The sequence below is a fragment of the Chelonoidis abingdonii genome, chromosome 2 (genome assembly GCF_003597395.2).
Source record: "Chelonoidis abingdonii isolate Lonesome George chromosome 2, CheloAbing_2.0, whole genome shotgun sequence".
NCBI lineage: Eukaryota > Metazoa > Chordata > Testudines > Testudinidae > Chelonoidis > Chelonoidis abingdonii.
This window is the reverse complement of record NC_133770.1, coordinates 201,818,141-201,842,320: the sequence shown is the minus strand read 5'-3', so window position 1 is coordinate 201,842,320 and position 24,180 is coordinate 201,818,141. Positions and strand designations below refer to the sequence as shown.

Sequence of the window (24,180 nt, the reverse complement as noted above, 5' to 3'; positions counted from 1 at the left end):
TGACTGGTGATGAAAAAACTGCAGAAGCTCCTGGCTCATATGAATAAAAATGAGAACAAAGCATTACACTAAAATATCTTGTTAATTGCTTTAATTTTTTCAAGATGAAATGTTGGTAAATAATTTGTTACTGGACTTTCATTTAGGTTGTGTTTCAAATTAATGTATTAACTTTAAAACTAATCACCATAATATACTAATCACTAAAATGAGCTAGATGTTAGATTGTAGAAGCAGCAATCCTTACCTACAGCTTCCATTCTTCTGTTAATACTGGCAGGACTGTCACTCTTCCTTAAGATACTGAGCAGGTGGGTAAGGGGGCATAAGTGACTGCTCTGTGTAGCCTGTTCAATTCACCACTCTGTTTGTGGGGCTGAAACTAGGTTTCAGTCATCCCTCTCTCCAAGCACATGAGTCAAAGTGGTTCTAGAGAAGTGGGGAATGGGTGGAATCAAGGCTTTACTCCTCTCTCCCCAAGCAGTGGCTAGCAGAGCTGAGTTAGTTTGATGTGGGAAGTATACTGTGTTCTGTAGATAACTGTAGCAAAAAAGTAATGGAGACAGACCATCCCTGTTCTGCTCTTGGAGTTGGGACTGCTATATGTCACTCCTTAAGCAAATGTAAATTTTCTTAAGAGATATAGGATGAAGTCTTAAGGTCTTTAGTTTTGTTTTATTCGTTTCTTACGCAGACAAATTCTGAGATTTTGCTTGAGCAAAAAACTTAATAAGGGCATCACAGTTTGTAGATTCCACTTTACTTTTTCTGCCCAATCTGGCTTCTGATGTGCTCATGGTTCTAAAGATTTTCTGATTTATTGTACAATATGTTTGTTATATTTATTACTAATATTCACTTCTCCTTATCTGTTTTAGGTGTGAAATTAGATTAAGAATTGAAACATGAATCTAGACTCTGTCCATAAATTATCTGACAAGACACAGGTTTTCAAGACCCAACAAAGACAGTCTTATGAACTAGCTGAAGGTAGAAAAGAAACAGGTAACCTCTGTAACTCAAGTTTACCATCTCAAAGGCTCCATTCACACTCCTCTCATCATCCTTGTATGCATATTAGTAACAACAATGACTGGGAGATTTCTGAAGAGCTCCGACTTCGGGAGCTGGAAGAAGTTAAGACTAGAGCTGCCCAAATGGAGAAGACCATGCGCTGGTGGTCAGACTGCACTGCCAACTGGCGGGAGAAATGGAGCAAAGTTAGAGCAGAAAGGAATAAAGCCCGGGAGGAAGGGAGACAACTGAGAATCAAACTGGAGACCACAATGAAGGAACTAAATGCACTGAAAAAGCTAAACCAAGACTTACTAATTGACAAGGAAAAGTGGAAAACTGAAGTCACTTGGAAAAAGAAACTCAATTTCTCAGATATGCCCTATATGACAGAAAAGGAGTACCAGTCAGTGTGTCTGGAACAAAAACCTGTTAAAGATGTGATCAAGAGCAAGATCCTTGTGGTACAAGATATGCATAGGGTAAAGGGAACTATACATTTGTATGTTCTGAAATCTGCATTTTTAGCAAGTCTACATAAGGTCCACTTTTCTATGCTTCATGGTAACACTGTACATGTATGCCTGTCTCCACTCCTAAAATTTCAGTATATAATGCTTTGTTTATATATAAACTAGATGACCAATTTGCATTATCACTCATATATAAACAGTTACATGGGAGGGGCAGTTGCATGAGATGATAATTTGGGCTCCCCTATGACCTATATATTTTTCCCTCTTCAAAAAGCAATGTAGGTTTTCTTGTGTCCAGTCATTAAAGTCTTTACTGGTCTATGGACACAGGTAGAACTGAAAATGAGTGGAAGCTATTTACCTAGTCCTGGTCTTCCAAAATTCTTCCTGCCCTTCACAGTTAATTCTAGTGAATAACTTTGAGTTCCTTGGGGAGGGGGGGGGGGGCATCCCCTTCCTGCAGAATAGGAGTATTTTTAAAGATCCAGAACTGTAGTTATGTTGTCTTGGTAATATAGGATCAGAAGGTGGCCATGGAATCTTAATGAGTGGAATAATTTGATGCAATTTTTCCAGCTCTACAATTGCCTGTTTTTAAAATAAAGGAACTAGTTTTAGCAAATGGAACTGTACCCTCTTCCTTTGCCAGTATTCATTCCAGCACTGGATATATATTATATACCTATCATAAACAGCATCACCTATAACCTGTATTGACTGTAGGCATGATTCAAAGCCTGCTCAACTCAAAGTTTACATTGACGTGAATAGACTATGAGTCAGGGCCTTCAGCAAGTACATCTTTTGTCAGAATTTCCACTGACACTGCTGTGAGATGAACGATAGTATGTACTGTGACCCTGAATAGATATTGAACTGGCACTTGAGAATCAACCTGTAAAAAGCTTCTGACTTATTATACATTTCATTGTGTGTTTCTTCTGTATGCACACTCTAAGAAGGGGCTTAGTTATGGAGCCAAATTCTCTGCTGATGTAATTCCTGCTGATGTAATTTATTTCAATGGAGTTACTCCAGTAAAGAATTTTGGCCTCAAGTTTATTATGAACTCTAAGGTTTTTGCAACAATTGTAAAATTATATTTGTACTTTATTCAGAAGGACCAGCCAGTGATTGGATTCTAATGTGTTGGGCAGAGTTCCCTGCTAGTTCACTAGACTGAATGAAAATGTTGTGTTGTTTTATGATTTGTCCTGGTACTATTATTGTTATTATCATCATCATCATCATCATCATCCAACTTTTTTTATCAGGCTGACCTTGATGAGTGGTAACATCATGTAATTAAGATATTTTTGATTTACTCTAAGAAGAAATGTGCTGAATTAAATACAAAACACTATGTTCCTAATCATTTTTACACAAAGGATCATCTTAAAACTATATTTGCAATATTGATTTTAAAATGAACTAATTTAATTAGACAAGGTGATTATTCAAGGTATACACATTGGTCTTTGAATCTATGCATTTAATCTCCATAGACATCCATAAAAAGTATAGTAATTCTCTTGACTTTACTATTAAACATACACACTATGATCAGTACATCTGTCTTTGTTATAGAAGACAACTACAGTGTGCTATTTGTTATTTAGCAATCCTATTTAAAACTCAAAATCACTGTAATACAGAACTCAAATCAATGAAAACCCAAACAATATTTTCTGTTTATAGTCTAATGCTGAAACTCTGGCCCTAGAGATTTTCCATTGACTTCAACAGGGCGGGAACTTCACCCTCAGTCTCAAATTCTACGCAGATGTATGTTGTTAACTGTTTGTCAGAGTGACTAAAATGTGTGATCTACAGGGCCTAAAGGAGGGAATGACACAAATATATTTTAACAGTATATCTCCTTCACTGATGAAGGATAATGTGCCAGCTGCTTTATGGTTTCAGTGTGTTAAAATTGCCTGGGAATATCCATTTATCTAATTTACAGTATCTTTTATAATATAATTTTCATGCATCATGTTAAAAAGTTTTGATAATGTCAGATGAACAGAGTCGTCAGGAACAGTACAGAGGTTTATTGAGAGAAACTGAATTAGTTTATAACTAATTGGAGGAAACACAATTTATTGTATTTCTGAAGTTAGCCAGATTTCTCTTGGGAGAACTTCAATTTACTTAATTATGGATTAAATTTGGTTCGCACAATTCTTCATGCAAAATCATTTGCCTTCGCAAAACAGAAATGTATTTAGGAATAAACTGTTTTCCTTTCCCCTACACCATTTCTGTCCCCCCAGAAAAAAAGCCAGTGGACATCAATGGGATTTGGATTAGACTCTTCAGAGTCAGATGTGGGAACTTTTGAAAATGCTAGCTGAGAAGAATATTTCAATGCCTGAGAGAAACAAATCCTTGGCTTCTCACCACGCTGGTTGGACACACCTTTTTTGGGGGTATAGAGTGCCACCAGCCACACTAGCTGATCATCATGGTGGTCAGGGGCATTATTGATCACATTCTATGTACAAGATGTGTGATTTTTCCTTCGTTGAGGCTGTACATGTTTGAATAGCATGACAATCCTTGTAGATTTCATTATGAGATGACTGTTCCTAACACACATTTGTATTTTCTGGCTTAGGATGTTTTGTTCTTATTATTTTTTTCTCAGGATGTGGAGACAACTGAAAACACATTAAGAAAGAACCAAGGTACGAGATTCAGTCTGAGGCTTCCTGACTCCTTTGCTCCTCTCATTGGTCTGGAAAAGCCTAGACAAAAGCTCGACAACGTAGTCCATCCTCCGGAGAATGAATTAATACATGTTTCTGCTTTGCATTTACAATTGGATGAGTCACAGAAAATCTTACAGAAGGAAAGAGAGTAAGTGCAAAATTGATTCTCCCTAGAGCAGGTTAATTAAATAAATAAAACCAGTGTTCTAAATTGGTCACATGACCATTAATTTCTGGTAAGAGGCATATATTTAAATATTTAGGAGGAATAAACTTAGTATAAGGATGTTTGTTTCATGTTGTTGACCGCGTATTTCTGCGTTTTGTGAAGATTTCCTCACTATTTCAAAAGTATGTCATATACTTGAGACTTTATATGGCTATCTCTGAAAATGTGAGGTTGTAATTGGCCAAGGATGCTTGCTTGCTATTCGATATCAGTATTACAGTACTTGATCTTTGGTATGTTGTTACCAGAATGTATTCTTCATAGCATTACACTTGGAAACTTCAGCTTGTGTAAAATGACTCCCTGTGTGCTCAATGGTGAGAGCCTTTGGGTTGAAAGGTGCTACACAGGTACAAAGTATTAATAGTATTATCTATATGCCTCAAAATAAGCTCCATCTAGGAACTGGATAACTTAAGACTAGAAAAAGAATTTAGAGCCTTTCAAGACATTAGTCGGAATAGGCAATAAAACGGCAGATGAAATTCAATGTTGATAAATGCGAAGTGATGCACGTTGTAAAACATAAACCCAACTATACATACAAAATGTTCGTTTCTAAATTAGCTGTTACCACTCAGGAAAGAGATCTTGGAGTCATTGTGGATAGTTCTTCTGAAAACATCCATTCAATGTGCAGTGACAGTCAAAAAAGCTAACAGAATGTTGGGAATCATAAGGAAAGGATAGATAATAAGACAGAAAATATCATATTGCCTCTATATAAATCCATGGTAGGCCCACGTTTTGAATACTGTGTGCAGATGTGGTTGATCCATCTCAAAAAAGGTACATTGGATTTGGAAAAGTTCAGAAAAGGGCAACAAATGAGTAGGGGTTTGGAACAGCTTCCCTATGAGGAGAGATTAATAAGTCTGGGACTTTTCAATTTGGAAAAGAGACAATTAAGGGGGGATATGATAGAGGTCTATAAAATCATGACTGATGTGGAGAAAGTAAATAAGGAAGTGTTATTTACTCCTTCTCATAACACAAGAACCTAGGGGTCACCAAATAAAATTAATAGGCAGCAGGTTTAAAACAAACAAAAGGATGTATTTATTCACACAATGCACAGTCAACCTGTGGAACTCGTTGCCAGAGAACGTTTTGAAGTCCAAGACTATAACAGGATTCAAAAAAGAGATAAGCAGCAGAGAATCCTGTGGCACCTTATAGACTAACAGACGTTTTGGAGCGTGAGCTTTCGTGGGTGAATACCCACTTCGTCAGACGCAGGTAGTGGAAATTTCCAGGGGCAGGTATATATATGCTAGCAAGCAAGCTAGAGATAACGAGGTTAGTTCAGTCAGGGAGGGTGAGGCCCTGTTCTAGCAGTAGAGGTGTGAAAACCAAGGGAGGAGAAACTGGTTCTGTAATTGGCAAGCCAATTGGCAAGCAAAAGAGATAGATAAGTTCCTGGAGGATAGGTCCCTCAATGGCTATTAGCCAGGCTGGGCAGGGATGCAAAACCATGCTCTGAAGTATCCCTAGACTCTGTTTGCCAGAAGCTGGGAATGGGCAACAGGGGATGGATCACTTGATGATTACTTGTTCTGCTCATTCCCTCTGAAGCACCTAGCATTGGCCACTGTAAGAAGACTGGATACTGGGCTAGATGAACCATTAGTCCGACCCAGTATGACCATTCTTATGCTTGGTTAAGATAAGTAGTGAATATCTGGTATCTGTTTGGTGCTCTGAAGGAAGAGACTTGGTGATCTCATTCTAACTAGTAAGAGATAGGTGTCTGCATCAGCCAATCCCTTATTCCCACTAATGGCTCTGTTTGTCCTATGGGATGTCAGTCTAGAAACAGGATTGAGGAACACTGATTGAGTCTTGCAAGAAAACATGCAGTGTGTGCTGTGACCATGAAGTCAGAAGACTTCAGTCACCAGAACTGTTGTTCCAATAAGAACTTAAATTAACTGAAAAAGAAAAAAGAAGAAAATTTCCCCTCCTCAGCAACAGCAGAAGTAGATTAAACAATTTCAGTTCAAAGAATTAGCAACACTAGGCTATGATGGAGCAATGTTTTCCATTATTACTTTTTTTTTTTTTTGGCAACTGTCTTGTGGATATTGTGAGTCTGTGGATGTGTTTGTTTATAGATCAGTTTTGGCATGCAATCTGTGCAAGACTATCACACAGCTATTTTTTTCCATAATAACAGAATGTTTCTCAAGGTCATAGTGACTGTATTTTCTGTATAAATCTGTCTGCTCTCTTAAACTCACCACAGAACTCTGTACGTGGGTGTCTGATGTTAGCAGTCACAAGAAAATAGCATGTCTTTCAAATGCCTAACAAAACCATTCTGTGCCAATAGTTTTAAGACTCTAATAGTTTTAAAGTAAATGCAATCTGAAAATATTGAAGTTCTTGCAAGTTTCATTGTGTCCCCAACTGGGCATGCAGTTAACAATCTTAATTGTGCAACAGACCCTTCCGTGTGATCTCTAGCAGTTTCTTAGATCCAACACTATGGTGTGCCAAATGCCTCTTGCATGTGATAGGCACCTCAACTCCCATTGATTCCATTGGGAGTTGAGATATGTATTCAGAATCTAGCATGAGGCACTTAGTACTCCTCTAGCAGAGAGAGAAAAATAAACTGGGAATCAGGAGACCCAGTTTCTATTCTTGGCTCTGTCATTTCAGCTGCAGTTTAACCTTGAGTAAATCACTTAACTTTTCTATGCCTGTACTTTTCACTCACAGTCTTTATATAGCTCAGTGCTTTGAGCATTGGCCTGCTAAACCCAGGGTTGTGAGTTCAATCCTTGACAGGGCCATTTAGAAAACTGAGGTAAAAATCTGTCTGGGGATTGGTCCTGCTTTGAGTAGGGGGAGTGGATTAGATGACCTTCTGAGGTCCCTTCCAACTCTACTCTCAAAAATTTTTATTTATTTAGATTGCAAACTCTTCAAAGCAGGGACTGTCTCTTATGTCTTTTTGTACAGTTTCTAGGCCAATGGAACAACAGGCTCAATGGGATCCTCTGAGTACAGGTGCTACTGTAACATAATAATAAATTAGTACTTCATATACTCATCATGCCATTTGCAAGCACAGTACACAGGAAAACTCCACTTTCCAATGATATTATCTACATAGCTGTTCAATATGTACATTTGATACAACTACCCAAATAGAGCATTTTACACTCATTAGAAGTTCCTTCTTTAATTTACAGTTTCATCCTTTTGCTGTCCAGTGTGGTAAATGTCCTTTCTGTTTTGTTAATTCACTTTCACTTCTCCTGTAAGGTCAGGATCACACTTCCCATTATACATTGTAAAGGTGTGAATTCATCTCTTTAGCTGTCCTGTGCTTCACTGTCTTCTGTTTTTCATGGTTACTAATCAGCCTGGTATCATTATTTTAGCCTTGACTACGCTAATGATGGCTTCAATTTTCTCATCCTGTTCAGCTGTAATTTATTATTGCTGGTCATGATGGCCTATGAGAGTAATATTACTTTCTTCAGACATCAACTATTCTCTGAATTTAAAAAAAAAATTAAAAAATCAAATTGTGTTTTCTAAAGGATATCCAAACTACTGCTTCCTGGCAGAAAACTTGACCTAATTATTGAGAAAAGAGGTGAGACAATGTTATTTCGTGGTTGTATTACTACAGCATTTAGAAGCCTTAGTCATGGACCAGGACCCCATTGGGCTAGGCACAGACACAGAATAAAAAGATGCTCCTTACGCAAAAAGCTTACTATCTCAGGGTAAGACAAGAGACAACAGATGGATACAGATAGATAAGGAAGTACAAGGAAACAATGAGACACTATTGGTAAGCATGGTAGGCAGCAGTATCAGCACAGCAGTGCACTAACAGTTGACAAGTTTTTGAAGGCATTGTGGCAAAAAAGTTTTCTTACACTCAACTTTGTTTAACACCACTGCCAGTCTGTAGTAATGGGTGTATGTGCCATCTGGCACTTGATCACCATATAGAAGAAAGAAAAGCACTTAGAGTTTATAAGATCTGTTTAGGTTTAGTACTTTGGTCAACTAAGCTCATTAAAAATCCATCTTTCAGCATGAGTTTATAACAAAATGTTCATAAAATATGTCTCTAGTCAAAACAATCTTATCACATGAATATTGCCATTTGTCAAATGCTTGGTAGATTGTCAAAGGCACTCCTATGGCATAGAATTGTTATTCCTAGCAGATGTCTTTGAGGTTTCTTTTCTTTTAAACTATCCCACTTGTCTGCTTTTCTAGTACAGTCAAACCTCGCAATAACGCACGCTGCCATAACGCGAAATCGCATATAGCGCGATCACAGGTTGGCTCACCTTTAAGGCATAATACAGTACGGTACTGTACCAATGGTCCCCAACACCATAGCAGGGAAGAGAAGCTGCAGCCCCACACCTGCCAGAGACAGAGAACTCCGAGGCTGCGAGCGCTGGTGCTCTCTGTCCCTGGCAGACGGGGAGCCGCGGCTCCTCTTGAAGTGGGAGAGAAGCCACGGCCCTGCATCTGCCGGGGACAGAGAGCATCAGCGCCCACAGCCCCGGAGTTCTCTGTCCCCAGCAAGCAGAGGGCTGCAGCTCCTCTCCTCTGCTGGGCAGTCGGCACTAGGGGCACGAAGCGGCGCACATCAATGCACCGCATTGGGGACCACTGGCAAACCCCGCTATACCTCGACCCCGCATTTAGCACCATGTAAGTTTTTGGACCCCAAACATCGCATTATAGCTGGGTTTCACTGTACTTCTTTGTCCCTTGTGCTTTACAAAGCACCTCCTATTATAATAAACAGTTTCAACAACTAATAAGACTAAAATAACATCAACAGTTATTCTTAAATGTTTGGACATCTTCATCCTCCTGTTTTAAAAATCTCGTGCTACCAGACTAAGATGTAGTTTATAATCTAATGGAATACATCCAGGCTTTATGATGCTGACCTGAGTTCATAACACTGTTGTGATTATGATCCAAGTGACTTTATGTGTAATACTCTTTCCCTAATTGCCATTTTCTAACAATGAGTAATGACCCACCTCAAGGGTCCCAGAGCCCAGGCTGCAGCCAGAGCCTAAATGTCTACACAGCAATTAAATACCCTTTAGCCTGAGTCCTGTGAGAATAAGTCAGCTGGCTCAGGCCAGCCATGGGGGTGTCTAATTGCAGTGTAGACATATCCTGTGTGGTGCTCTCTGCTGCTCTAAATCATATTTCTTTAGATCTCTGCATAATGGTAGAAAATAATGCTTTAATTGTTTTGAATAAAGGGTAAAGGTAGCAATGAGAGTTCATTATTGAAATACTACAGTACCTCTTTCTAAGGAATCAGATTGTTCTTCATGCATTATGTTGTCTTAATATGTTCGTAGATATTGACTTGGCTGTAGGAGTAAGTAGAGCTTCATACCCAAATATCTTGATGGAGGCAAATAAGTTTTAAAAGATGTAATCTTAATGAAGATGTGTAGTACTTCTAAGATCAATACATCCCCATTTCCAAAATATTTCTAGCAGCTTCCTTCCGGGGCAAATAATATTTGAAATGGCTAGAGAATACAAACAAAATTTGAAAGCATTTCATTTGGGTTATTAATGTCTAAATTACAACATTTATGGTTTCCATTCATATGGAACTGTGCATATGTTATGTACATGTCCCCTTCCAATACTCCTCTGACTGTACTTAAACAAAGTGAATATGGTCTTTGAAAATTTCATCATGAACTATCCAATGTAAAGGTCAGAAAGAAACAAATCTTAAAAAAAACAAAACAAAGAAACAAATAAAAAAAAACAAGTATTCAAATTGCAATCCTGAGAGCTCTATTAAAATATAATTATTTTATGGCTTCCAGAGTGCACAGAGTAAGGGAACCAAAGAAAACGTATTCTGCACTCATCTGATTGAAATACCACAAACCATCATGAAAAAGACCATAATCATACTTCTGTTGGCCTAGACCCTGACATTAGGGGACAATGCAAACAGATCACAGCTTTCTGCAATCTGTGAGAGCTGTAGGAGGCTGGCAAAGTCTGAAAGAAGAGAACTTCTGGCTGGGAGAGAAGCATGGTCAGAATAACTGGGAATGTATTGATTCAAACCTCCATTTAGAGTTTTCTATTGGTGGAGTACTTAGGAAACAGACAGTGAAATTTTAATGCTGCTTGCCTACCAGCCCTAGTGGAAACAGGACATGCCCTTCCTGGAAGTAAAAGTTCAAGGATTTTCATTTTGACAAAAGACTAGAAAAGGAGTGCTCACACCATCTAGAAATGGTGATATATCAACCTTTTTTCTTTTTTTAGCACTGAGGACTTTTTTCCAGGTTGAAAATGAACTGTACTGACTTCAGTGGAGCTAGGCTGATTTACACCAGCTGAGGACCTAGCGCTAGGAAACACAGAATAAAGAGGGAACTGAGAGAGAACTATTCCAAGAAAAAGTATAACTAGCTATAAACAATGTACAATAAATGCCCAGGGAAGATGAAAGCGGTTAAAGGTAAAACAAAGCTCAAATAAAGCAGGAAAAACTTGGGAATGCATGATTAAGATAATCTAATGAAAGATAAAATTGGCCTTTTCTCTTGCTTTACACTCTATTCTGTTGTTCAGGTATTGCACCTATTTGTTACCTTTTCTCTGATGTTCTTTGCCATCACATGGTATATTGGGTCAACTGACTCTGGTTGAAGTCAATTGTTAGATTGTTTTGGTTCCTTCTCCTCACTTTGGTGAATCTCTTTGGCTAATCCTTTGAACATCATAAAAGTAATAGAAACATGTAATTTAAAAAACAAAAACAAAACAAAACACTATATTCAAATCTAGTAAAGCAAGACAGTTAGAAACAATACAAAAGATATTCAGAATCAGCTTTGTTATTATAAAGATTTTTTTTAATGATGATTGTTAAAAATTTTTATAGAATGCATTTTTTCCTGGAAAAAGAAGTAGAGAAGCTGGACTCTGATCTCTCTCAGTGGAAATGGAAATATGAAGAAATGCGACAGTCCAAGCTGGAGAGCCTGAAACAGGTACATTGGCAGAAAAAGCAAATAAAATACTACTACTGGGAACAGAGAGCAAAACAGTCTGTGAAACTGATAAACAAGTAATTTTGGACTGTAGCAGATGCCTGCCGTAGAGGAAACAATATTTTCTGTATTTGACAAAAAATGTCAGTCACCATTCTCACCCTCCTTCAGAGCCCAGTGTGCAGAGACTGACCAAACTACTGAGCCAAATTACATCATACAAGCATATTATATAGTAGTTTCATTTGTACTAAATGTTTCAAACCATCCATGTTTTATGACCTAAATAGAAACTGCTTTTTTTATGAGCTAAATGGAAACTACTGAGTCCTGATAATTCTCATAAAATTCATTGAAATTTGTGGGTACTTCTGAAAATCAGGTCACTTCTATTCAGGTGTCAAAACATTGGTATATAAGAGTCTACTGTAACTTTAAGCAGCCAGGTTTGGAACATATGGTTAAAGCTTTTACACTTTATTTGCCTCTATTGTGCACAAGACACCAAGAATTTTTAGTTTTTTTTTACAATTAAATTACAGTGATTATCAAACACTTAGATTAAGTCAATTGCTATTATTTAGATTATATATTTTTAAAATTAGCATACATATATAAACTCAGCAGGGAATGCACTATAGCAATGTTTGAATTGAATCCTCTACATTTTACACATTTTACTTTGTAGTCCTGGATCTTCTCTTGGTCTGTTATCTTAGGCTTCCTTTAGATTTTGGTTTCTTTTCCTCTCCCTAGTTGTTATGTAGGAAAATCCCTCCTGATTAAATGCAAACTATTCAACTGGTCTATCATATCTCTGTGATTAAAATATAAAGCAGATGTTCTGGTAAATTATTTTGCCCTGAGGTTTTGATCACTGCTGGGGAGAAGAGAACAATAAAAATTGATACTGATATATGGATAAGAGACAACTATCATGCAGTCTCCAACTGCAAATCATCTTTGAGTTCTTAGTTGGATACATGTTGAAAAGAAAAAACTAATTTTAACATGAGATGTTTATTTTGATGTAATACATGATATTGAACAAACACATACACAGAAAATATTTGTATTTAACTGTGAACAGAAGGTAACTTTTTGTGTATTCTGCATATCTTGGAAGTTTTGTAGGGCTATGATTTATTTAGTTTTTAATATTACAGGGGGAAACACTAGTTTTAGTAAATCTGATTAATTTGAATGAAATTACCACCATGTATCTATTTTGTAAGTGAAAATCCTCCATATTTTAAAATGCACAAATCTTGTGTGTGGGTGAAAGTTATTCGATATATATCAGTGTTAAGAAAAAATATTCAACTACTCTTACAAGCTTCTTGTTAACAAAGCTTATCTCTCTTGAGAAATCATCATAATAGAAAACAAATGTAACAATAAATCTATGATCTTTTTTCCCCAAATAGATATGATATCATAGCTATAGAATAGGGCATGAGTAAAATGTAGCTTCTTAGACATCGAACTACAGCTACATTTCAGCTGGAGCTGCCAAATTTCTCTGTTTTAAATAAAACATAGATATCAGCTTTTCAAAGACAAATTGCTGGATTTCTATCAGTTCAGGAAACAGTATGCTAACTGTCCTTGAAAATTCCTATTTAATTTAAAAAAATGCACATCACACTAGATTGTATTGGCAGATTGAGAGTCATACTGCTTAGCTTGCAAAATACCCATTTAAATGTTACTTAATAAAAGGGATTTTTGAACTGACACCCTTATTTTATCCATATATGTACTCTATTTTCAGACTATGTTACATAGCTGAATTTTTGCTAGCTGTAGGGAAGTGAATGTAACCAGGCACTTCTGTTACTAGCTTTTTATGTTTTGTGTTTGACTGTAGTTTGACTACATTTTCTTTGATAATTTCATATTGCTTCTGAAACGATTGAAAAATGTGTCATTTCTTTGTTAAGTCTGGTGTAAGTAACTTAAGTGTCATATTTTTTGTAGCTAAGACGTGTTCACAGGTACTGTAAACAAAAACACGTCATGGTTGTTTTACTGACTGATACTTTGGAAGAGCCCAGTCTGGTTAGTGTCTACCCTCTAGTCCCCTCTGTAATGATGGAGCTGTTCAAGAGTGTGAGATCCCATAATCCTCAAGTGATCTGGAGTGGTTGCCTGTGGCAGATAGTCTTGTAGATAGAAGTTTAAAAATATAGTTCTAACTCTCATGGATAAAACAGAAAAGGTCTTTAGTATCCTTCTGATATACTAAAAGTATGTTGAGAGGTTCTTATCTATCTGCATTATTGATCCACCAGCTTATAGATTTGCTGTACCTGGACCAGCAATGTTAATGCAACTATGCATGAAGGGAGACACATGTTTAACCTAGTCTTCTCACTGGTCTTGGTTATCTGCGGGGTAGTTATTGTCCTTAGGGGGATTACAGGATCATTCATTATAGTGTAGAGTTCACTTCTGGGGAAAAAACAAATTCCCTTCAACTAACCATGCATAATAAATGTTGCCCATTACATCATGTGGGATTTGGAGAAATGCTAACACGCTCAGACTCAAGCACAGCCCTTTTCAAGGATACTCCCAGAGTAATGAACTCTATGTTCCAGTCGATTCTTGCTGTACCCTTTACTCTGAGAGTACAGTGGTTCTGATCTAAGTGATCATGTGGAGATAATATTTCATAGAATTAACAACCTTATTTCTCTTGCCAAACCACCACCTTCAGAACAGTGGACGATCTTAGTTTTTCAGTGTCAATGCCTCTGAAGATAGCAATTAGTAGCAATGTGATTAGTTCTGCTCGTTTTTTGGAAAAACAAGATTTTGGTCAGGTTTGGTGAACTAAAAGGTATTAAGTAAAGGAGCACAGAAACTTCAGAATTGCTATACTAAAATAAGCAGTGGTGCAGTAAATGTAGCACTCTGTCTTAGAAAGACGCATATTACCACATCCTAAAAATGGAGAGGAAAATCTTTTGTTTTTGTTTTTTAAAAGACTTCACTCACCCCAAAAGTATTTGGAAACTATAAACTAGTTTCTAACTAGGAAAAAATCATAGAAAAAGTGATGATATGTACACAATGATGCTATCCCAGATTCTAGTATGTGTTCACACAGCATTGAATGTGTCCTGTTCAGAGTCATAAACAAGAAAGATAGTATATATAGTTGTTGGAGTAGGGAACTGGCAGTTAAGAGGCCTGAGTTCGACCCCTAAATCTACTTCCAACTCACAATATGAAATTATACAAGTCATTTTATATTGCTGGGCTGTGTATCACGGGGTTCACTTACCATTGGGCACCTCCTTGTGGCTGAGTCTGGGGATTGATTTCACTCAGGTCTGATGCCTCACCTTCAGACAGATTGCTTCTGGCCCATGTCTCATTGGTCTCAGGGCTCGCAGTGCTCCCTCTTTGTGACTCAGCCCTCCAGCCAGGTCATTGTATAGACCTCCCCTTCAGGGGTATCAAAGTCCCACTGGGTCAGCTTTCTGCATGCCATTCCAGACAGTCTTCTGCTCCAAGGCCAGGTCCTATGCTAGTTGCTCAGCAGCTGGGAACCGAGGTTCCAGCCCAGGGATTCTTTGTCTAGCAACCATGAGCTGCTTGCTCCTAGTCTCTGTTGCTATTTCTCTGGACTCCTTTCTACTTCCCTTCTCTATCTCCTGGTACCAGCTCAAATTTACCAGCCTAAACACTCTCATCCTGGGGATAAATGTACACTGCTTCTTTCTTTGGTTTATTGCCAGACTCTGTAACCCCAAACACACCTCCCTTCTCCAAGGGAGTAATTGCAGACTACTTCCCCTGTCATAAACAGTTAAGGGTTAATGCCTCTTTTACCTGTAAAGGGTTAAGAAGTTCACATAGCCTAGCCAGAGGAACCAATGGGAGAACAAGATGTTTCAAAAGGAAGGAGGCAAGTTTCCTTTGTTTAGTCAGTTTTCAGTTTAGTCAGAGTGAAAAAGATCAAGGAACCAGCCTCTTATCAGAGTAGTAAGTTTTAGAAAGGAATAAATAGGTTTATGTTTATTTTCTTTTGTGACTTGTCTTGGTGCCATTAAGGGAATTATCAGATTGGGTATTCTTCTATGTATTAAGATTTTTGCCCAGGGGAGCATCCTGTGTTTTCAATCTATTGTCTGTGAGATTAGCTGATATGCTGTCCCCCAGAGGGTTTTTTTTCTTTCTTTTACCTTTCTTTTCTTTAATTAAAAGCCTTCTTTTTAAGAACCTGATTGATTTTTTCCCTGTTTTTTTAGATCCAAGGGAACTGGATCTGGACTCACCAGGGACTGGTGGGGGGAAAAAGGGAGGGGGAAGGAGTAATTCTTCCTTGTTTTTGGGATCCAAGGGAATTGGATCTGGACTCACCAGGGAATTGGTGGAGGAGTCTCTCAAGGCTATCCAGGGAGGGGAAGGTTTGGGGGGGAAAGGGAGTGATCCAGGTATGCAGAAATTCTGGATGGTGGCAGCGAGACCAGATCTAAGCTAGTAATTAAGCTTAGAAGTGTCCATGCAGGTCCCCACATCTGTACCCTAAAGTTCAGAGTGGGGGTGAGACCTATGACATCCCCCAAAACCCTTTTCTTCTTCTTCAGGTTTGTGGCATAACAGACTCACTTCCAGAGTCTATGACTGCCATGCATTGTACTTAGTATCTTTTCCATGACTTAGAGCAGTGTTTCCCAAATTTGGGACGCTACTTGTTTAGGGAAAGTCCTTGGAAGGCTAAGCCAGTTTGTTTACCTGCTGCGTCCACAGGTCTGGTTGATTGCAGCTCCCACTGGCCATGATTCGCTGCTCCAGGCCAACGGGAGCTGCTGGAAGCGGTAGCCAGTACATCCCTCAGCCCACGTCTCTTCCCGCAGCCCCCATTGGCCTGGAGCAGCGAACTGTGACCAATGGGAGCCGCAATCGGCCAGACCTGCGGACACAGCAGGTAAACAAACTGATCCGGCCCGCCAGGGGCTTTCCCTAAGCAAGCAGTGTCCTAAGTTTGGGAAACACTGACTTAGAGTCTCGCACCTTTCCCCATATTCTTAGAGAATTGCAAAAGATTTTTTTTAAAATGGGCCCTGTTTTCCTAATTTTTTTTTGATTGATGTGGCAAGAATTTATTTTTTTTTTACTTTAAGGCTGAGTTTGCCATATAAATAGCTCCTTTCATTGGTACAGTCTTTACGATCCCAAAAGAATATGATCTATGGTTTCAGGAACGTTGCATGTTACACATTTTTGTGCATGTTAATTAGAAATAAATTACTGTTTAATCTACAATGCCCTGTTATCATTCTAAATAGAGCCACTTCGCTCTTCTTCTCAAGGCCTTGGATTATGTCAACATTGTTAACTATAGGGCGTACGTCTCAGAATTTTTTCCCATTCCTTTTATTTGCCAACAATTCTTGCCATTCCTTCCTTAGTTATTTTTGATTAGGTGTTTAAATTTTTGTTTGCTTAAGGGAATTCCTAGGTTCATGATTAATAGCACTTTTTTGCCTATTTGTCAGCCAGTTTGTTGACTGCTATCACTATATGTTCCGGAAACTATGCTATTACTGTGGTTATATTCAATGGTGACAGTTCAGTTATTAGCAGTAATATTTCATTAAAGACACTGTCATTTCTGCTAGCAGACTTATCACTGTAAAATTGTCTGCGGCCCTGATAAGGAGTCTCACAGGTTGGCTACAGAAGCTAGCCACACATCTGAAGTCCAGTTTAGTGCCAGTATAATCCCTGTTAGCTTAGCTGTAAAGACTGATACAAAGTTGCTTAGCATTATGGCTTTCTTGAATCTGAGTGAGGCACTCCGAGAGCTGTTCCCACTCTCCTTGCATCTTTCTCGTTGGAGCCATCTGTATACATTTGGCAATAGTGTCCCTGCTTGTCACCAATATATTGATTTGTTATATGTTGTACATTTATCAGTCTTCTCCCTTTATGTATTTCACTATATAATTCCATGTCTATCTCAGGGGGGAAAGTTTTCCAGTGATACAGTATTTTCACATAACTATAGATTTTGGTCTCTTTCAATCCTCTTTTCATTAAGATACTTTATCCACTTCTGTAGCCTACACACACGGGGAATTCTGAGGGTTTTTTGTCCTCCACTTAATTCCCAATGATCATTATTTATTAACTTTGTGTTATCATCTTTGCTATTACATAGTACTTTGTCACAAAAGTTTAAGTCTAGGAGTTTCATTCTAAGAGTGACAGACATTTCACTGCCTGCTGTCTGTAGTACATGAATAGGTATAGTAATGAAGGTACTGCATATGATATGCAGTGCCTGTGTTTGGATATAGTCTAGTTTTCTCAGATTCCTTTCATTGCTGATCCAAAGGCCTGGCATCTATACTCAATAAGTGGTCTAATTAACGCTTTGCATAGTATTGTCATGATTTTCTTATCTGCTCCTCAGAATGTTCCAGAGATACTTTTCAGTAAGTTGATTCTACATTTTCACTTTTCTTTAATATTTTAATGTGATTCCTCTAAGTGAGCTTATCAAATATCACACCTAAGAATTTTTAATTTTTCACTATATTTAGATGTTTGTTATATTGCTATAAATTTATAACTTTTGGATTTTCCTTTTTGTGAAACTCACTCCCTTAATTTTGTTTAAGGGAAATTGAAAGCTCCTCCTGTTTCCCCATTATGCACTTAAGTGCATTATTGATTCTTTTGGCAGCTCTTTCAAGGTTTCTGCTTTTGGTCCATATGACCAGTCTCGTCCCTGCTTCCCCAGCAGCAAGTTTTCGGGTGTGCGGGGCAGTGCTTACCTTGGGGGCTCCCCAGAAGGGCCACAGGAACTCCCCTCTCTCAGTTCCTAACTCCATGTGCTGCCTCTGCTTGCAGGCACCACCACCGCAGCTCCCACTGACTGTGGTTCCCAGTCAATGAGACCTGCAGAATCTGGGCTTGCAGCAGAGCAGAGGCAGCACGTGGATCTAGGAGCTGGAGGTTGCCACTTCCCAGGAGCTGGGTAGGAAACCTGCCCCAGCGTCACCGACCCCTCCTCCCCTGGCTGTGATGCCCCTCCCCCTGAACACCCATGGTGCTCCCCCAGACGCAACTCCCCCGAGCACCCACAGCACCCTCTGGGCCACCACCTGAAGCACCCCCAGGGCTGCCCCTCCAAGCCCCTCACCCCCAAAGTTTTAGTCAGGGATAAATAGTAAAAGTCATAGACAGGTCATGGGCTGTGAATTTTTGTTTACTGCCCTGTCCATGACTTTTACTAAAAATACGCATGACTAAAACAGCCTCACACATGACACAGCTGTCAGCAAATAATATGATCCCTATTCCTGTACTCAGTTCCTTAGGGAGGTAATTTATCATGATGTTAAAGAGCATTGGGCTACCATTCTCCTGTGGAATTCCATTTGCAAGTGAATATAGGTTGGAAAAAACTTTCCCTATTCAGACTTGTGTAGATCTTTTGTTTAAGAAGTCCATTTTCCATCTATATATTTTCCCCATAACATCCATGGAAGCCACTTTATGAAGTAATCCCTCTCTCCATAACACAGCATAGGCTTTCTCTATGTCCAGGAAAGTTGTCATTGTGAATTTTTTGGTTCTCAGGTTTTTTTGTGGTTCTGTCTCTAACCTTACAATGTGGTCAATCTCACTCCTACCTCTTCTGAACCCACTTTGCATTCCATCTATGAATTTACTTCTCTCTGGGTGTTGTACCACTAATCTTTCTATTACCATTTTTTGAGGGCAATGGGTCTTTGTGTCGAGTCTTGAGCACAACTTACCTAACTTCCTCCACTGGGACAATAATTGCGTGTTTCCAGTCCTTAGATATTTCACCTTTTTGCAATATGTTGTTATATAATTTTAGTACCATCTTAAGCTTCCTTCACTTAAGTGTTTAAGCATTTCAAAGCTTATTATGTCCTTGCCTGGTACGGTGCCTTTGCTGCTTATTACCATTGTTTGTAGTTCTCTCCTACCAAAGTTTTCATTTAAAATAATATCCACATCCTCCTTCCATCTTTTCAGCTTCTCACAATTATCCTTAAAGAATCTTATTTTCCTCTCCTTAATTTGTCCTCTGATCCTCATCTTCACTTTTGAAATATGTCCAGAATTTACACTTTCTTTATTGGAGCTTATTTCTCCATGCCCAGGAATTATGGCTCTTACTCTTTATTCCATTCATTTTCCTAATCTGCTTATATACTTCTGCTGCACTGGTATTTGTTTTTATTTATTTATTTATTTCCTGCAGTCTGTTTCCCAGCTTTCTCTTTTTGCCCTCTAGATAGCCCTTTGTGCACTTGCCTTGCTTTTTTTAAATATTTGATTAAATCCTCATTATTTAGGGATTTTTGTGCTTTTCTGTATGCCTTATTCCTTTTCCTAATTATCATTTTACATTCCTTGTTCCACTATGAAACTCTTTTCCTATCTTTAAGTAGTGTTCATATCTTAGGAATAGCTAGGCTGGTTGTCTTTCAAACACCCTTAGTAACATCACTACAGAATTCCTCAGTATCTTCATTTAATACTTTGCTCAATCACATATTCCTCACTTTCGTTTCTAAAGAGTTTTCCATTTGCCTTTTTTTTTAAAAGATTCTAAGTGGAGATATTATCCTTGTCTTCAGTGTTCCCTTTTCCTTAATATGTAATTAATGTTCAGAAGTGGTCTCTACCTAGCCTTTTTTTTCTGCAAGTTTCCCAGCTGTGTTTACTTGCTATGGTCAGGGGCGGCTCCAGGCACCAGCATGCCAAGAGCGTGCCTGGGGCGGCAAGCCAGGGGGGGCGCTCTGCTGGTCGCCACGAGGGCGGCAGGCAGGTTGCCTTCGGCAGCATGCCTGTGGAGGGTCCACTGTTCCTGCGGCTTCAGCGGACCTCCCGCAGGTGTGCCGCCAAATCCATGGGACCAGGGACCTCCCGCAGGCAAGCCGCTGAAGGCAGCATGCCTGCCGTGCTTGGGGCAGCAAAATACCTAAAGCCGCCCCAGGCTATGGTGCTAGAAGCAATTCCCAGATCCAGCCATGAGAATAGGGTTGCCAGGAGTCTGGTGTCCAACCGGAAGCCCAGTTGAAAAGAGACCCCACGACTTTGGTCAGCACTGCTGACCACGCCACTAATAGTCATGTCAGTGGAGCAGCGAGGATGAGGGCAGGCTCCATGCGGTTCCCAGAAGCAGCCAATATGTCCCTGTGTACTCTAGGTGCAGAGGCAGCCAAAGAGGCTCAGCACGCTGCCCCCACCCCGAACACTGGCTCCCGCAGTTTCTGGCCAATGGGAGCTGCGGGGGTGGCACTTGCAGGTGAGGGCTGTGAGCTGACCCCCCGGTCTTTCCACCTAGAAGCTGGATGTGCCGGCCGCTTCTGGGAGCTGCGTGAGGTAAGTGCAGCCCAGAGCCTGCACCCCGAACCTGCTCCCACAGCCCAACCCATTGCCCCAGTCTTGAGTTCCCCCTGCCACAGCCAAACTGTCTCCCAGAGTCTGCATCTCCTCCCACACTCCGAACCCCTTGTCTCCAGCCAGAGCCCCCCCTGCACTCTGAAACTCACATCCCCAGCCACACCACCAGCCAGAGCCCTTACTCCCACCCCCGCACCCCAACCCCCTGCCACAGCTCAGAACCCCCTCCCGGACCCTAACTCCCTCCAGGGGTGCTCACACTCTTCACTCCCTCCCATACCCCAAGCCCCTGCCTCAGCCTGGAGCCCCCTCCCACACTCCGAACCCCTCATCCCTGGGCCCACCCCAGAGCCCACACCCCCAGCCTGAGCCCTCCCTCCCTCCTGCACTCCAACCCTCTGCTCTAGCCTGAGCCTCTCACACTCCAAACCCCTTGACCCTATCCTGGATCCCCCTTCTGCACCCCAAACCCCTCATCCCTTGCTTCACCCCAGAGCCCGCACCCCAAGCTGGAGCCCTCATCCCTTCCGCACCCCAACCCTAGGATTCCTTCATATCTTTTCTACTGTTATTTTTCTCAGTAGCCATTGATATGGTGGATTGTTGGACTCAGCTAAACTACTTGGCAAACAGGTTAGTTATCCCGATAGTCACTAGAAAGTGATACTTAGCGGCTCTGTGAGATCCAACTTGGAGATGTATGCTTTGATTAGATAATACATAGATACATATTTGGCTCATTTTTTACTTTGAAGTGGTCATATGGTGTCTCATACACATAAGTTACATCTGATTTGGCCTATTTAGGTCCTTGGACACCCAGTATACATTTTAAAGCAACTTGACAATCTTCTATAAACAGGGAATTATATCTGAAAGATGTTGTGAAGATCTTATACTCCACAATTCTTGTTGTGCATTTAATTTCTTCACACACAAGATATCTTTTAAAACATTTGCGTATACTTTAAGCATTGTTCTAATTAACATTTTATAGCAAACATGCTGTGCTCTTAAGATTTTTAATAGATGTACTTTTCTGGTGGTCTGAAGGCTAAAAAAAGCAATACTTATTAAGCAATTTTGCAATAAACTGTAACCACAGAAAAATATGCATCTTCTGATACTTGTCACTGGTGTGCAGTGTAGACTTAGAAATGCCTCTGTAGAGAGCGATAGGTCTTTTGTCATTAAAACAAAAAGATTTTTCCCTTTCTGGTAGTTGGAATATTAAAGCACATCTACTCTAGCTGATCTAGTTTAAACAGAAAAACAAGTTGATTCTCAGTCTGAGTCTCACTGGAAATGACAAATCACTAAAACTGGCAATTGCTGGCACTCCCATTAGCAGTGCCAGTATCAGCAGAGACACTTGGAATTGACTAGATATGGAGACTAGACTGGTATCCTTCACCCTTAGTTTGAGGCACCTTTTCAGAGCAGTGTTAGAAGCTAGATTTTGCTGCTGCTTTTCCTTTTCTGGGGAAAAACTAGGAAACCCAGAACTCAGTCACCAGAGTTGTTCATCTTGCACTAGAAACAACTCACTCATAAAAAATATCTCTGAGCACTGTTCAAGAAAAAGTATTCTTCCAAACTCTTTCTGTATTTTACATTATAACTTATGGCCATTTTTACTTCAATATCTTGGTTGTAGAGCTGTAATACTATCTTGATGTTCTTTCAATGGTAAAGATGGTAAAGAAGAGATAGGACTCCAGTGTACTGAATGAGATCCTATCTGTTGATGTTTACATCCTCAGCTAATACAGATGTTTACATCCTCAGCTAATACAGATGGGTATAACTCCACTACAGCCAGAGTGGCTATGTCCCTATACTATCAAAATGTATTGGTGTATCCTTTCAACTTAGCTAATCCCTAGGAATTTTGCACAAGGTATACAATATAAAATAAAGCAAGTAGCATATTTAGCCTTTCCTTAAAAATTCACCTTCATTGGAGCTCAATTAATATGAACACATTGAATTAAATATGGTATTCTTCAACAAGTAGGTGCTTTAGGGAAGAGATGGAAAGAGATGCATTCGATCACATAGTGAGTTTACTTTTTTCTCAATAGTCCTTTAAGAAATTCCACCACCACTTATGTCATCTCAGATATCAGCTACAGAAAAGCACTATATTAAAGGAGTACAACCTCCTAATGGCTGAAATCTCAAGTGGTCTTGTTCATTTGTTGGTGCTACAGGGCTTGTGACCTGCCCTTCTTTCAGCTAGTCTGAGTTTGTTCCTTCCTCATTTAAAATCGCTAAATATGTATCCAAAGAAACTAATGCTCTAAAAGAGGGAAAGGTCACAGAAAAAAGAGAAAACAAATTAGCCAGAATGAAAGAGACTGTAAAGCGGCAAGTGTCTGAACAGGAATCAGTGGCAGACTGACAGTCAGCTGAAGAGTAAATTAAAGCTTAGTGGCCTGATTCTCAATTGCTATACACCTTTGTGTAGTCATTTTCACCTGTGGTGTAAAGCATTACCAAAACCAATATAGTAGCAAGTTACTCCATTTTGTATTTGTGTAAATGACTACACAGTGACTGCATTGGATCGGAAAGTGAAATAGAAAAAAGCAGTTATAGAGTCGAAAAGAATGAAGGACAAAAAGGAACAAATTCTAGTGCTGCATTAAAATAGCATAGTGTTTGTTTCAATTAAGAATCATATAAGGAAGGATTTTGTGTGCTTTTTGACGTGCAATGAAAAGAATCACTGTCCACTCCAAGGCAAAGCTGCAACCATTCTCTCAGCTGCATTTGCCTGTGGATCCACCATAAATAGACTAAGTTATATCATGGTTTTTGGCAAAAACAGTAATGTATAGTGATTAGCATATTTTATTATTTAAGCAGTAACTGTGTATTCTGTGCTACACAGAACTCAAATAATCTCTGCTCTCACTAGTTTACAATCTAAATAAGACTGACCATGAATAGCGTACACACACACTGGACAACTCAAAAGCATGAATGATTAGGAATATTTATTTTAAAAGTTTTGTCACTGATGACTTGTTTACAGTGCAGAAATGAGTTTTTAGGAGTCATTTGAATTAGGATAGGGTTTTTTAAATTGTGTTTATTTATTTTAGTGGAAATGTTTTCAATAAAGTCAGGATTCTGGTTCAAATACTTCATTCAAATTTGCCTTTCAGAATATTTTGCCATATTCACTTGGTTTGTTGCTTTGACAAATGTTCCTACCAATAAACCCATTTGCTGTTATTGAAAAGATTAGTATTAACTTGGGAAAAATGAACATGTATTCATCAAGGAGTTAT

At 39.3% G+C, this 24,180-nt stretch overlaps 1 protein-coding gene across 1 annotated transcript in view; it reads left to right on the top strand.

Moving 5' to 3' along the window:
- Positions 1-886: 886 nt before the first annotated feature.
- Positions 887-24,180, top strand: part of CCDC102B (coiled-coil domain containing 102B) — a 336,500-nt gene continuing 313,206 nt past the window's right edge. Inside the window, exons 1-3 of the mRNA XM_075061961.1 lie at positions 887-1,496; positions 4,141-4,352; positions 11,365-11,473. Of these exons, the coding sequence (XP_074918062.1) occupies positions 906-1,496; positions 4,141-4,352; positions 11,365-11,473 (912 nt within the window). The 5' untranslated portion in view covers positions 887-905. The remainder of the gene's footprint in view (positions 1,497-4,140; positions 4,353-11,364; positions 11,474-24,180) is intronic.